This window comes from Gracilinanus agilis, chromosome 5, assembly GCF_016433145.1.
Source record: "Gracilinanus agilis isolate LMUSP501 chromosome 5, AgileGrace, whole genome shotgun sequence".
Lineage (NCBI taxonomy): Eukaryota > Metazoa > Chordata > Mammalia > Didelphimorphia > Didelphidae > Gracilinanus > Gracilinanus agilis.
The window spans coordinates 48,143,315-48,158,317 of NC_058134.1; the positions used below are offsets into that span (position 1 = coordinate 48,143,315).

Consider the following 15,003-nt stretch of genomic DNA (forward strand, 5'->3'; position numbering starts at 1 on the left):
CAGAGAAAAATGAAGGAGGAAATAGCTATTGTTCATAAAAAGGAACTTTCTCTTTTAAGGTGGGGTGGAGGGTAACGTAGTTAAAGCCAAAGGAAAGAAAGCAAGCCAAATCAAACTTTTAGTCATGCTGTTAACTACAGGGAGAAAAAAAAATCTATCTCAAAACCAAATTATGAAGTTAATTGGTTAATGAATATTAAGAGGAAATGGATATTAATAATATTAATTCCTAATCAGTGGGTTACATCTTCTGCAACTGACGTTTCGGATATTATCATTGAGATAATAAGTAGGGAAATACCAGGTCCAAGTACCCTAAGATTCATCTAGTATGATATATAACAATACATCCAACCCTTCTCCAATGACTCTTTTAGATTCAAAACTCTCTTCATTTTTCAACCATCCCAAGATTTCCCCTTATTTTATTTTATTTTATTTTGGCGTGTTCAGAGCAAGGGGGAGAAACATTCATTTATGAAAGCTTAATAGAGAGCTCTCCATCAGTGACTGATTTAAAAGCTCCTAAAGATTTAACAGCTGGAGAGCCCACCCTCAAGAGCGCAAGCAACGTAGAGAGCGCCCCAGCCCCCACTCCCACCCCCGCACATCTTTAAAAAAATAAAAGTGTCCTATCTGGGGAAGTGAGCATTCACAACTCATTGCACAAATTGTATTCCTACGCTGGGACACTTTATGCTTGCCTTGTACCTGAACACCTCACAAGTCACATTTGACTGAATCTATCCCCTTGTATAACAAGGTAACTGGGATTCACCCTCATCCATAAATAAGCGTGTCGAGGTAAAAATAATTACCTCTGCTTGCTGCTTTTAATTAAAGTCTCGGAGGGAAAGTGCTGGATTATGGTAATGAGCAGACATACGTTCCCTCTTGTAGACTAGAGCTAAAGGTTAGCTGACATGAAATCAGTGACATTGACAGTCCACTTGAAATCCATTTGCCATGCTCCTCTGTCACAGCCTGTTCTCCAACCCTGGATCCCTTTTTGGAAGAAAAAGATCAAATCTCTAGCTCCCAGAGCTCAATAAGGACAGAGGGGGTAAGCCATCTCTCAAGCACTAGAAGTTTTTTTTGTTTGTTTGAGAGAACCCATAGGCTGTATGAAAATTGCATTATTCCCCCCCTGATCCTCAACCTCACCACACCTTAGCTGAGTAGTTTAATGTAAATATAATTATTTCTTTCTATGTCCATCCCAGCACCGCTTCCCTTCCCCACTCCCTTCCGCCTGGCTGCTCAATGTTATATCTTAAAATTTAAAAGTCGAATTTTACTTGAAAATTTCAAAATTGGTATACTTGAGTTTACTTAAGAGAAACAAACAAACAAAAAAAAAATCCAGCACTATAAAAAAACAGGAGTGGAATCAGATTCTGAGATTAAAGAGGCTATACATGGGTCCTTGTAGGTAACTCTGCATAACTTTTCTTTTTCTCTTGCTATATATGTACCTCTTAAGCGATGGAGGATACCAGTGTCCAAAGAGGAGTCTGGGATGGAGACGCGAAAGCAGTTCAGCAGTGTCTGACAGATATTTTTACCAGCGTTTACACCACCTGCGACATCCCAGAAAACGCGATATTCGGTCCTTGCGTTCTAAGCCACACTTCCTTGTACGACAGCATAGCTTTTATAGCTCTCAAGTCCACGGACAAGAGAACAGTTCCTTATATATTCCGGGTAAGATTTGACTGCTGTTTGAAGCCTGTGTTATCAATGAGCTGTTAAGCAGGGGCTAAGTAAAGATTTATCCGGTGCTCCCCCTTTAACATATCAACTGGGGGGGGGGGGGGGGGGCTATAGTAGCAGTGTCTAACAATGCTAAAGTGGAATATTCTTATCTGATAGAGATATCTGGGTGGATGGGGCAGTGATTTTATATATTTGAAATATCCAATAACTGATTCTATTTTCCATTTCACTTTATCTGTAGATAGCCTATGGACATTTTCCATTGTTGGGAGCTTTCCTGCATGCTGAGACCATTTGTTCACTAAATTATTTTTACCTTTCATTTGGCAACTTCTAAAGTGGTTCCCTCCCCTCTGTATTCTGCCTCTCCCCCTCCCCCAACAACAATTCCTTCATGGTAATGTTCTGCAGGAGATGGAAATGGCTGCTGAGCAGAGTTTAAAGGCAGTTTTCATGCTGTAAGCTTAAAAAATCTTTTCCCAATAATAGACTTAACTTGGAGATCATGAGATTTAGAGCTGGAAGGAATCTTTGGCCTTTTAGGCCAAACTATCATTTTACAGATGAGGAAACTGAGGCTCAGAACAGAGAAATGGCCTGCCCCTTCACACGGGGAGCCTTCAGGGACCAGATTATGACCTGAATTTCTGACTCCATATCTATGTTACATACTGAACTTAGAAACTAGGCCTAACTCAGGCCCAGTGCTTTCTTTATTAAACAAAGTATAAATTGCAGAAGTTGATGTTGGAGAGGGAGATTTATTCAATAGCTCATCAATTAAACTTCAAAGATAGGCTAATTTTTAAAAATAAAATTGGAAAAGTATACATTATTTAAGGGAAAAGGGTTTTGTTCCATATAAAACAATGACTTAAAGATTTATTGGGGAGATAACATTTACTGAAATTGCTCTGCTTGCTTTCTTTGAGGTACCAAAATGTATTACGGTTGAGGGCTGGGGTCAAATACTTTCAAGGTAAGGGCTCAGTGTGTGGGCTGCCCTGCACTGGGCCTAGGTTGATGGGCTCAAGGGAGGAGTGAATGACTGCTCTGGTTACATTTTTGCATATTGACTTTTGAATTCAGGTGGACACCTCAGCAGCCAATGGCTCCTCAGAAGGTCTGATGTGGCTTCGTCTGGTTCAGTCTGCTAGAGATAAAGAAGAACAGAATCTAGAAGCCTACATAAAAAATGGACAGTTGTTTTACCGATCCCTGAGGAGGATTGCCAAAGACGAGGAGTTGCTTGTCTGGTATGGGAAGGACCTTACTGACCTTCTTTTACTCTGCTCCTCGAGGTCCCACAGCAAAATGAACGGTAGGTTGTCAGTCTGTCTAATCGTGTTCCCTTTGGAAGTGGGGGAGAAAGACTAGGGAAAAAGGATCTCACACGCTTTTTTAAGGGGTGATGTAGATGCCCAGTGCGCAGTAGCCCCGAACGAAGGTAGGCTGCAGGTGGGCTAATTGGCTACGATGTAGACATTGTAACTTAATTGCTTTATTAATTACAAATTGTTAAGGGAAAGTTAGAAGGGAAGTGGTTTATAGACCTTCCATTGCAGAAACTTAAAAGGGGCATGTGAATTTGTGCAAGAGGTTAGGGCTGCCAAGCCTGGGGTGACAAGAGTAACAGCTTCATGTGTGTGCACATGTGTATCTGCTTGCTACAGGGTCTCCCCCTTACACATGCCTGGACTGCAGCCAACGTTTCCAGTTCGAGTTCCCCTATGTGGCGCACCTGCGCTTTCGATGCCCCAAAAGACTACACAGCGCTGACACCGGCTCCCACAATGAGCAGGACGGCGGAGGTTGCACAAAGGAACACGGAGGAGGAGGTGGAGGCTGTGGCGACAGCGGCGGCGGAGGAGGAGGCGGTGGTGGCAGCGTGGCCAAGGACCAACAGCAGCCGGAGGCTACTTTGGGACCTGGACCCAAGTATTGCAAACCACCCACCATTCCCATCCACCACTACCAGACATCCCAAGAGAGCAGCAACGCCTCTGCCCCGGGCGCAGGGAACGGCATCAAACCCTCTACGGACTTCCACAACCTTGCTCGAGAGCTGGAAAACTCCCGTGGGGGCCGCAGCTGCTCTCCTCCCCGAAGTCTCAACAGCCGAGTCAGTAGCAGCGGCAGCAGCCACCAGGAGGTGGAGCTCAGTCCAAACAGCACAGCCACCTGCGCCCTGCATCCCGCCACGCCGACCGCAGGGAGCGGGAGTGTAGGTGGCGGCGGTAGCAAAGCAAAGAGAAAGTACCCAGACGAGCTGGAGGAGGGCAGCCGTGGCGGGGTAGGATTGGTGGGGGGCCGAGGTCGCTTTGCCGAGCGACCCCAGCCGTCCTCCAAGGAGGACCTGGTGTGCACCCCGCAGCAGCAGTACCGCACGACGGGTAGCTACTTCGGCTTGGAAGAAAACGGCCGTCTCTTCGCTCCACCCAGTCCTGAGACTGGCGAGGCCAAACGCAGCGCCTTCGTGGAAGTGAAAAAGGCCTCTAGGGTCGTTGGAGGAGCCCCAGGGCTCTTGCAGGAGGAGGAGGAGGTAGCGGAAGGAGCTACGAGCGCTGGGGAGGACAAGGATCTTGGCACAGCCGCCGGGGGCGTAGCCAGTAATACGTCTTCACCTGCTTCTTCCTCCTCCTCCTCTTCTCCATCGGGGCCGGAGAAGCTCCTGGGACCGCGGCCTGGGGGCCCGCTGTCAGCTCGACTCGAGGGAGCCAGCCCGGCACGGGGCAGCGCCTTCACCACGGTGCCACAGCTCGGTGGCAGTGGGAGCGCGGGCGGTGGAGGAGGGTCGGGCTCCAGCGCAGGGGCAGTCCCGGGCGCAGTGGCCGCGGACGAACGCAAAAGCGCCTTCTCGCAGCCCGCGCGAACCTTCTCCCAAATGCCTCCCTTGGTTTTGGGCCAGAAGCTGGGTTCGATGGAACCATGCCACCCCGGGGACGGCGTGGGCCCCACCAGACTGTATCCTGCAGATCCTCTGGCAGTGAAACTTCAGAGCGCGGCTGCGGACCTAAATGGGGCCTGCGCGCCACTGCAGAATGGTGGGGGCCTCCCCAAACAGAGTCCTTTCTTGTACGCCACCACCTTCTGGCCGAAGAGTTCGGCGGCGGCCGCGGCAGCGGCTGCTGCTGCAGCTGGCCCCCTGCAGCTGCAGCTGCCTTCGGCACTTACACTGCTGCCTCCATCCTTCACGTCTCTCTGCCTCCCCGCGCAGAACTGGTGCGCCAAATGCAACGCCTCCTTCCGCATGACTTCCGACCTGGTGTACCACATGCGGTCACACCACAAAAAGGAGTATGCCATGGAGCCTTTGGTGAAGAGGCGGCGAGAGGAGAAACTCAAGTGCCCCATTTGCAACGAATCCTTCAGGGAGCGTCACCACTTATCCAGGCACATGACCTCTCATAATTGAAATGAAATGGAAGAACCCGTCTACAGGATCTCAACGCACACGACAAAAACCAGCTGCAGGAATGAAATTCACCCCCTACATATTCTGCCTCACCTCTTTCCGAAACTCACTCTCTCCTGTCTGTCTCTGTCTCTGTCTCTGTCTCTGTCTCTGTCTCTGTCTCTGTCTCTCTCTCTCTCTCTCTCTCTCTCTCTCTCTCTCTCTCTCACACACACACACACACACACACACACACAGTGTAGGGCAAAAGGGCCACCTAACGGGACTCAGAGACTTGACCAGCCATTCTGATGTTTACTTGCACAAAACCACACCCACAAATATACATCTGAGTCAGAGAGGGTGGTGGGTTTTTATTCGGGGGGGTTGTTTTGTTTTTGTGGGTTTTTTTAATGCACGCATTTTCACTCCCCCAAAATACATTTTTAAAAATGTCATATATTGCAACATATTGATGCATTTGTCATACGTTTCTACTTAAATTATTAAGCACTTACACAATTTAGATGTAATAATTATATGGAAGGGCAAATTTTTATTTTAGATATAAAGTGCACAAAGAAGAATGCAAGGCTTCTGCGTTACACAATTACAGTTTGTGTTCTTACAAAGCAAACAAGTAAAACTAATTTGAAAAATGGGGAGGGGGGATTGGTTTAAGTTTCCAGGGGAAAATGCATGTGTCATGAAATAGTTACACGACTTCCATGAAGAATGTCATCAATTCTGTAAATATGTATTTCCTTTTAATACAAAGTGTAATTTTGTGCCAGTGAAACGAAGTATGCATAGTTATGTGTTTCTTTTCCCCCCTTCCAAAGATTTATCAGACTTTATAGTTTATCTGGGTATGTTGGATGCTTTGACAATAAATGACTATTTTCTTCAAAGCACTTGGGTGTGGCTAAGTACTCCTTTGGAAAGAGTGGCTATTTCGTTTCTGGCGTCTGGTGACTGAGATTTAAGGCGGCAAAACACACATTCTTTGCGGTTTGGAATGGATGAGGAGCCAGCCGCGGTAGCAAAAATGAAGAATAAAATCTGCGAATAACAGAAGTGGCATTTTCCATCTTCAATAACAAGGTGATACGTGACGGCAGAGACTGGTAGACGTAGCTACCTGATTCTCTCTTGGAAAATCTTTTGCTAGCTTATTGCGTCTCTGTTCAAAAGACGTGCCATTTACGCGAACAGGTAGCTTTTCGCAGAAGGTCCGCCTTCTTTTAGGTCGCAATGTAATGAACTTCTTCACAACTGATTGTAGCAAAGTTTGTGTGGCTGACTGTATCCGGCGCAGTTCTACGCCACTCACCTGAGATCCTTCCCCTAAAGATGTTTAGGAGCTGGGGCTGTTGAGATAAACACGACTTTGAAAGCAGTCTCCGTGTGGAGGAGGCCCATCGTTCCTCACGTACAGAGTAAAAGCGGCACTGATTCAAAATGATGACAATAATGGCAAGGATAACAAGAATATCACTAATAATAATAATAAAACGCTACCACTTCTCACCTTGAGGAAACTGAAAGAGAATTCCGGTGATATCAGTTTCTTCCTTTCCGTTCTACTGCAAGGACAATTCCCCACGTTTTTTTTTTTTTTTTTCTGGGGAAAAAATGTCTCTTGCTTTAAGCTTCTAGCTAGACACAGAAAGAATGGGTCTCAATGATCCTAAGTAAGTTTATATCAGGTTGTGTATCCCGGAGGAAGACAAAAAGAGCATTGCCATTTATATACGACTTTAAGATCTTCAGAGAGGTAATCTTTTTAAGTCACAACAAAGCGGTGAGCTACGTGCTTATCTCGGGCAAGTCACGGAACGCCTCAAAGTTTCAGCCTCTAGTAAAATGGAGTTCCTAATGGCTTTCTAAGACCCTTTCCAGTTATAATTTTGAGCTTCATTTTATAGATGAGAAACAATTGATGCTCAGAGACTTATCCACGGGTAAATGTCAGAGGTGAGATTTGATCCTCCGCTCCTTTCCTCACATTACCCCAGTGGACCTGTCTGCCTCATCATATGGCTTCTTTTGTTCTGCCTGTCTCAAAAACCCTTGGCTTAGTATTTTAAACCGGCTGTTTACAACTCTGTTTACCCTCCCCTCCTCCTGGCTTTCTCATTATCTTGTGCGCACTAGGATAGGACTTTCTTCCCAAGCACCTGAAATGACTGGCATTATTACAAGGGAGATATCCCTGCTCACTTTTTTCTTCATTTTTCCTGACTTTTGGAAACGGAGCTGCGGTAGAGGCACTATAGAGAAGACAGAGGAAGTTTACTTTAAAACACTGAGTTCAAACCTAGCTGAAAAGAAAAAACTAAGATTTTTTTTTTTTTTTTTTTATGTTTAACCAATGTCCTATGCACCACTGCTCCACCTTTTCACCCCACCCAATGTGCCCCATTGTTCTAGGCTTGCTATTTCCCAAGGTCACAACTATGTTCCAGGGAGAGGAATTCGTCTTTTCTCCAACAACCACATTTTGCCTGAGGATGTTTGGAGAAGGCCTACTATGTAAATGGGGTTTACATTAAGGATGTAAAGTGCTTAAAGTAAAGCTGATATTTTAGAAATGAATTTAAAGGTGACAATTTGTTAGAGTAGTGAGAGTGAATAGGATCTTGTTTATTCCTCAAAGCCTAAATTAGCTACCTTTAAGAGATGATGATTTAAGATAACTGGATAGAAATTCCTAGTGAGACCCTCAGACCTTTCTTTTCCCTAAAAATACCTTTTCCTTCTTGGATAAAAATCCATTTACATAATTCTAAGTATTATCTTAATTAACATACCTTTTCCTGGCATAACTGGGACTTAGACTTTAAAACATTCAAATTCAATAAATATTTATTGAGCATCAACAGTGGACTATGCACTATTCTAGGTACTTGAGATGCAAAGAAAAAAATGGCATATTCTCTCAACCCCTTCCCTCAGAAAGAGCTTTCATTCTAGTTATAAATGGAGAAATTTGAAAGTAAGAGTCCTGTCATTCTCAGATTCTAGATTTAGATTTCACATGAGAGCTCCTTCAGAAACCCAGAAATGGCTCCTCAAATTATTCCATAGATTCTATTGATCTGAAACTACCTAGCCAAAAGGGAAGTCCTGGAAGCCCTCAAGTTAATTTGTCTGACAACTGTGTAGATAATTTTTCTCCCCCCCCAAAAAAAAAACATTTTTCCCCAAATAAAGGGAAGGTGGGAGAAAGACATGCAAAATCACAAGTACCAATGCCCAAATATTTAAACAAAGACATTCCAGGACCCCCCCCCAACTTATGCTGTTTGCCCCAACAGGTACCTGTGTCCAATATCTTGAATATGAGATTTATAGAATTCTGTATTTTTCCCACTCAAGTATCTTCCAGAATCATAAATTCAGCTTTGTCCTTGGATTTTTAAATGGATTGAAGGAGAGTCAAGATTTTTAAAGAGGTTTTTTTTTTTGCTTGTTTTTTGTTTTCTTTTAAAGTGGGCAGGCTGAGAGTGGTACTGGTTGGGAAAGGGGAGGTAAATGCAAACTAGGGAAATGGAAAAATACTGTTTTGTGCAACTGCCATTCCTGAGTGGCTAGACTCAACTTGAACTGCTTGACTTGGAATATTGTTCTAAGGGATGATGACTGGTTTGATTCAGTCAGTAAACATTGACTAAACACCTATAGTGTGTCAAGCACTGGGCCAAGTGCTTCAGATATGGAAAAAGGTAAAGAACAGTCCCTGCCCTGGAGGAGCTCTCGATCTAATATGGCCCCAGGTATAGGGGAGAGGGGAACCAAAATATGACAAGCACAACTAGAACCTGCTTAGTAAGGTGAAGACTTTAGTAGCAATGGCTATGATACCGGCTTACCCTTTCCTCCAAAGAGCTCCATTTTTCATAAGACTGATCACTTAACCCAGTCTTGAAAAAGATGACAAACCCTTTCTAGTGCTCCTCTATTTCCCCAAATCTGGCACTAAAATAACAAGCAATAATAATAATTACTAACATTTACATAGCGCTTTAAGGTTTCCCAAGTGCTTAGTGGTAGAGCATAGGGGTTTTATTTCATGTGTTTTGTTTATAGCGCATTGAGCATACTCCCACACAAATGCATATAGGAAAAACAGAGATAGAAGGAAATTTACACATTCAATAGCAGTTCAAAGGCATTTGTGAACTGAAATTGAAACAGACTAACATCCTGGAACCATTCATCCCTTCCATCTCATCCCCTGTATTAAGGGACATTTTCCATGTTCTCATTCTATCCTATGGTCTACCTCTCTCTGGTACCTCACTTTGAAATTCAAGTTTAGTCCAACTGTGGTCATGAAAGAATTCCAAACCCAGAACTTCTATGTATTATACCTCCCCACCCCAGACTTCATTGGGACACTTGAAGTTTCCCTTAGACCCAGAAAACTATGGTGACTGCTCTTCCTTTAAGACTATAGCTCCAGCTTGGAGGAATCTAATTGTGAGGAGAGAGATCATGTCCTGGAGATAGTAGCCCTGGACACTAATACAGATCTAGGTAAGAAAAGCAGCTACCCCCTAATTCTGCACCAGTGAAAGATATCATGGTAGGTGCTGAGATTATTTTAAAAAATAGAAATGCATTCCTTGATTTTAGGGAGTCTGCATTCTATTGAGTATACAAAAAATAGGCAGATAAGTAAATTCAAGGCAATTTCAGGAAATAATAATGGCTAGTGGAAATCAGAAAAGACTTCTTGTAACCAATTGTATAGGAGCTGAAATTGGAAGGTAGAGAGGGAGTCAAAAAGCCAGAAATAAGTTAAGAAAGCAATGTCAGGTTTGGGGGGAACAGAGATGGTAGAAGGAATTGCTAAGTAAAGGGGAAATAATTGAAACTATTTGGCTAAAATTGAGGGTGTGAAGGGAAGTAGGGGAAAAAAAGCACAGACTATGTATGGTCTGTGAAAAGACTAAAACATCAATGGGTGAGTGACATCCATTGTAGAGGTGAATGATATGGTCACCCTTATGCCTGAGCAAGATTGTTTTGGCAATCATGTGAAGGATGGATTGAAAAGAGAAGACACTGGAAGCAAGGAGACCACTTAGGAGGTTATTACAATGAATAATTCAAAGCAGAGGTAATAAGGCCCTAAGCTAGTTTGGTTGATTGTATAAATGGACTGCAGGGTGTAGAAGTTTGCTATCTTGTGGAGAAAGACTTAGCAACTAATTGAGAATTAAAAAGAGAATAAGAAAAAAAGGGGAAAAAATGACTCTGAGATTGGAACCTGAGTGACTGGCAAGATGATATTGTCCTTAACAGAAGCAGAAAAGTTTGGACAGGAAAAAGTTTTTAGGGGAAAAGCTAACGAGCTTTATTTTGGACATGGGATATCCAGATTGTCTTGTAGGCAGTGATCCTAAAGAGTTTAGAGAAAAGAATGGATTATCCCATACTAACCTTGGTTCTCTTTTGACAGGATTACTCAACTAGAAGGTCAGGAACAGTATTATAAATATGGATATCCTGCATCATAGAAAAATATTTGATTATATATCATGTTCTAGACTTTTGGATAAGTTGGAGAAATGTGGTCTAGATGGACCCATAACTTAACTGAATTCATTCAAAGACTAGTCATTAATATTTTAATGTTAACTTGGCAGGAGATCTAGTGCATAAGGTATCTAGCTTCGGGCCTGTGTTATTTAAAGTGTGTGTGTATGTGTGTATGTGTGTTTAAATAAAAACTTGGATAAACACATTAGATGGCATGCTCATTAGATTTGTAGATGACACAAAATTGGGAGAGATACCTAATGACTCAGTGACAGAGTTGGGAACCAATGACATTTTGACAGGCTAGAACAGTAAATGTAAAGTCTCATACTTAGGTTCCAAAAGGAATTCCATAAGTACAAAATAATGGTAACATAGAGAACTGCCAAAAAAAAAATGTGTGTTGGAGTGGATTTTAAGATCAATATGAGTCATCGGTGTGCCATGGAAGTCCAAAGCCCTAAACACAATCTTAGGTTGCAATAGAGATGAGGTGACCACATTCTAGGAATGAAGTAAGAGTCCCGTTGACCAAAACACTGACCAGTCCTCATCTGCACAGCATGATCATTTACAAACACGACAGTATGAAAGGACAAAGATAAAGTGTAGAGTCCAGTGATTCCCAAAGTGGGCGCCACCACACCCTGGTGGGTGCTGCAGCAATCCAGGAAGGTGGTGATGGCCACAGGTGCATTTATCTTTCCTATTAATTGCTATTAAAATAAAAAAATTAATTTCCAGGGGGCTAAGTAATATTTTTTCTGGAAAGGGGGCGGTAGGCCAAAAAAGTTTGGGAACCACTGGACTATCTCTGTAATCAAAGAAGGTGATCAAAATGAAAGAACCTCAAATCCATGTCATAAAAGAGTGTGTCAAAGGAACTAGAGACATTTAGCTAGGTAAAGAATCAGGTACATGATATTTTCTTTTGAGCATTTGAAGAGTTTGTTATGTGAAAGAAAGATTAGATTTGTTTTGTTTGACCCAGAAGACAGAACTAAATGTAATAGGTAGACAGTGGAAAGATACCAAAAAATCTCATAATAATTATTAAAAAATAAGGTGGGCTGCATGTGAAGGTAGTGAGTTTCTCCTCATAGGAGATCAGGTATATTGTAGGGGAAATTTTTGGAGTGGACAAGCAGCCTTAAGAAAAGCTAACCCAGTCTCCATGATTAGTGTATCTGGAAGAAGATATTGCTTCTACCATATCCTCACTTCTCTTTGCCAATGTTTAACTAGAAAAGTAGAAATAGTGGTAATAGTGAGGAAAGATTATGTGGGTAGATGTGTGCATGCATGTGTACATAGTTGCACCTATATAAATATATATATGCATATATGTGTGGAAATGCATGTGCATTTCTGTCTACGTGTGTGTGTGTGTGTGTGTGTGTGTGTGTGTGTAACTGGTTCCTTCTGCTTAGGTCCTAAATTCACAAGTGTGTCACAGGCTGAAAAAGACTGCAGAAACATAGTGATGTGCACATTCTTTGAACAGATTATTTATGTTTGCTTGTTGGAAAGAAGAAAGCTCCTGGGAGAGAAGGGGTCCTTTCTTCCATTGACTCAAGGGTCCCTGCTCCAGAAGATTATAGATAATACGTAGCCATGGGGCACACAAGATAAATAGTTCCTTATTCCAAAAGTCCAGCTAATGATTTGTGATCCTCTGTTGGCCATGATTGCTACCTCTTCCATAAAGTAGTCTCTGATGTCCTTAACTGGAAGATTATGTTCCAGTATCACTTTTCTTGTACCCCCCCCCAGTCTGCCTTGTTCTTTATTTGTAATTTTATTCATCCATCTCTTCTAATATTCTCTTTTGGGGGGGGGTTCTTTTCTTCTAGATTAGTAGTCTTTTACTACTGTTTATTTGCATTCATAAATCTCTCTTTTGTTTCTTTGTTAAGGTTTGACTATGCAGATTGAAATTTTTACATTTTGTTCATTATTTTTGCTGTGTAGGACACAGATGCTGCTCTAATAATTCTCATTTCTCTTTTAAACAAATTAGGGACAGTGTTGTGGTTCTACATTCTCCTCAAATTCCTCTCATCAAATGTTGGATTATTTTCCTTCATTTTGTGGTGAACTCTTTTAATAAATCTGGAGGGCACATTTCCTTCTGTTGTGAATATTTTTCTTATCAATTTATTTTTCCTTGGGGGCTGGATCTCAAAGTATCTCAGCATCCTCCCACACTGGGAAATTCATGGTTCACCAGCCTAGGTCTCTGCTTTTTGGTTGGTCAGAACTAGATGCATTTGGATACTGTGCTCTGCTCTCAGGTTGGGGGAGTAATGCATAGCTCCTCACATGCACAGTGTCCTATCCTGGTGTTCCACTTCCTCTTTTCCTTAGTTTTCTGGCCTAGCACTGGAAGTTCAGCATCTGCTTTCTGGTAATTCAGTATTAGTAATACTGATAATGCAGTATTAGTGCTTCTGGGTTGCAGCCCCTAGCAGGTTTTGCTCCCAAAGGTTTGTGGTCAAGTTGTTTGTCAGGGCTCAAAGAAACTTCTGTAGGCTGGAGCTGGAATCTCTATGATAATGGAAAGAGGGAAGGGAGCTTGAAGCCTAAGTGTAAATTTTAATGGAAGCTTATGTGGTGTCCTTGGGTCTGCTAGTGAGGCCTCACTGACAATAGGGAGGTAGAGAAGATGTGCTGAATGAGATCTATTCTTACAGGTTTTTTCTTTTTTTCCTTTTTAACTTCTTGTGGATTCTTAGTGTTGTATACTACGAAGACAGCTGAAATTGCTTTATCTTTGACATATAATTTCTTGAAAGGTCATGGGAATTAGAAAAAATAGTCTGCCATCTTGTTGCTCAAATGACTAGAAAATCCCTTACTTATATCTTTCATTATATTGTAGATTTCTTCTTAGCAAAAACCTTCTCTTCAAAGAATACTAATACTAAAATCTGAGAGGGTCCTGCAGAAATAATTTAATCAAACTACTCATTTCATTAGTGAGAAAACTGAAACTCATAAAGGTTAAATGACTTATTCATGGTTAAATAGCTTCTGCCAAAATACTCATGCTTCTGATTCTCAGTCCTGTATCTTTCCAACCTTCAATGAGTCTGCATTATACTAAGAGCCTAAAAATATTTCTTGAAAGACAGCTTTCAAAATCTTAAAACAGACAAAATGTACAAAAAGTCATGGAGGGAAGGCTTCTTGGGAATGGAAAAGCAGCTTAACTAGAGAGCCAGTTGGGTTGTATCTTACAAAGGCACTGACCTTCCCCCCACTCACCCAATAATCAACCCACCTCATTTGGCCCCAGTCAGAGCTGACTTGGCATGCATTCTCTACCAATCACAGAGGAACACTCTAAGGTCAGGCAGTGTGACCTCTAGCTTCCAAGGCTGTTTCTGTTAGCAAGTTCAGTGTAGAAGAAAAGAGTTCCCTTGGCCTTTTGTCCAATAGTCTTGTGAACAGAGGTTATGGCTATCCCTGGTCTGGGAGCTGCCCAAATCAGAGTGTTTTAGACCGTATCAGTTCTTCTTTTTCTTTTCTTTTTTCTTTCTTTTCTGATTAAGATCTTCTTCCTTTTTCTTTTTCTTCTTCTTATGATTAGAAACAGAAGGCATTTCTGGGTAACAGAGCCCTGAGTGCAAAGATTTGAAATTGAGGATAGTTTACTAAGGCTTATTCTCCCTTTCCCCAACTTTAATCTCTTTAAATTTTAAGACTTGGAAGCACCTATATAATGTCTTCTCTCCATTTTCTGAGGACTGTCACTTTTTTAAAAGGCAAAAAAGAAATATAATTCCTTCAAAAATGGTGTAAGGAGTTCTGGGGCAAGAGGAGAATAGGAGAAAACATACTTATTATGTGCTAGGCATTGTGCTAAGCACTTTCTAGATATTATCTCATTTTAGAAGAAAGGAGTAAAGAGCAAGTCGATTTACTTGTTCTCCTTATTTCCTGCATCCTCTGTTTCCCTCTTTCTCCTTTCCTAGAGAAACATTCAGCAATCAGCTCCAACAAAGGCAACAAGAGTTCCTTCCAAAGGCTAAATTTCAGCTCCTACCAAAATCTCAGGCCTTCAAAGCCATGGACATACAGGGGAACTGAAACTGGGGGAGTTATCGCCCCATCCCAGATAAGATGGATGGGGATGGGAGAAGCAGAAATGTATTTGTTTCTAGATGTGGGTATTTGTATTACAAACTCTAATTCACTTTCAACTTCCCTTCTTCTTGTTCTGTCGATTGCTGTAAATATTTAAAGCCTTTTTTTTTTTTAAAAGACATATTGGTGGGGAGAAGGCTGTATAAGTGTGTGTGTGTGTGTGTGTGTGTGTGTGTGTGTGTGTGTGTGTGTGT

General features: G+C 42.2%; 1 protein-coding gene across 1 annotated transcript; it reads left to right on the forward strand.

Annotated features, from left to right (window-relative positions):
• The first annotated feature begins 1,485 nt into the window (after positions 1–1,485).
• LOC123250578 (PR domain zinc finger protein 8-like) lies at positions 1,486–5,195 on the forward strand. The gene is made up of 3 exons (XM_044679721.1): positions 1,486–1,704; positions 2,806–3,037; positions 3,390–5,195. The coding sequence occupies exons 1-3, from the start codon at positions 1,486–1,488 to the stop codon at positions 5,129–5,131; spliced, it is 2,193 nt and encodes a 730-aa protein (XP_044535656.1). The 3' UTR covers positions 5,132–5,195.
• The last annotated feature ends 9,808 nt before the right edge of the window (positions 5,196–15,003 follow it).

Bases quoted from the DNA above. Each gene is read 5' to 3' on its own strand.
- LOC123250578 (XM_044679721.1), top strand. From the start codon at position 1,486: ATGGAGGATACCAGTGTCCAAAGAGGAGTCTGGGATGGAGACGCGAAA. The intron at 1,705-2,805 runs GTAAGATTTGAC...TTTTGAATTCAG, and splicing joins CAGTTCCTTATATATTCCGG to GTGGACACCTCAGCAGCCAA. The intron at 3,038-3,389 runs GTAGGTTGTCAG...TGCTTGCTACAG, and splicing joins GTCCCACAGCAAAATGAACG to GGTCTCCCCCTTACACATGC.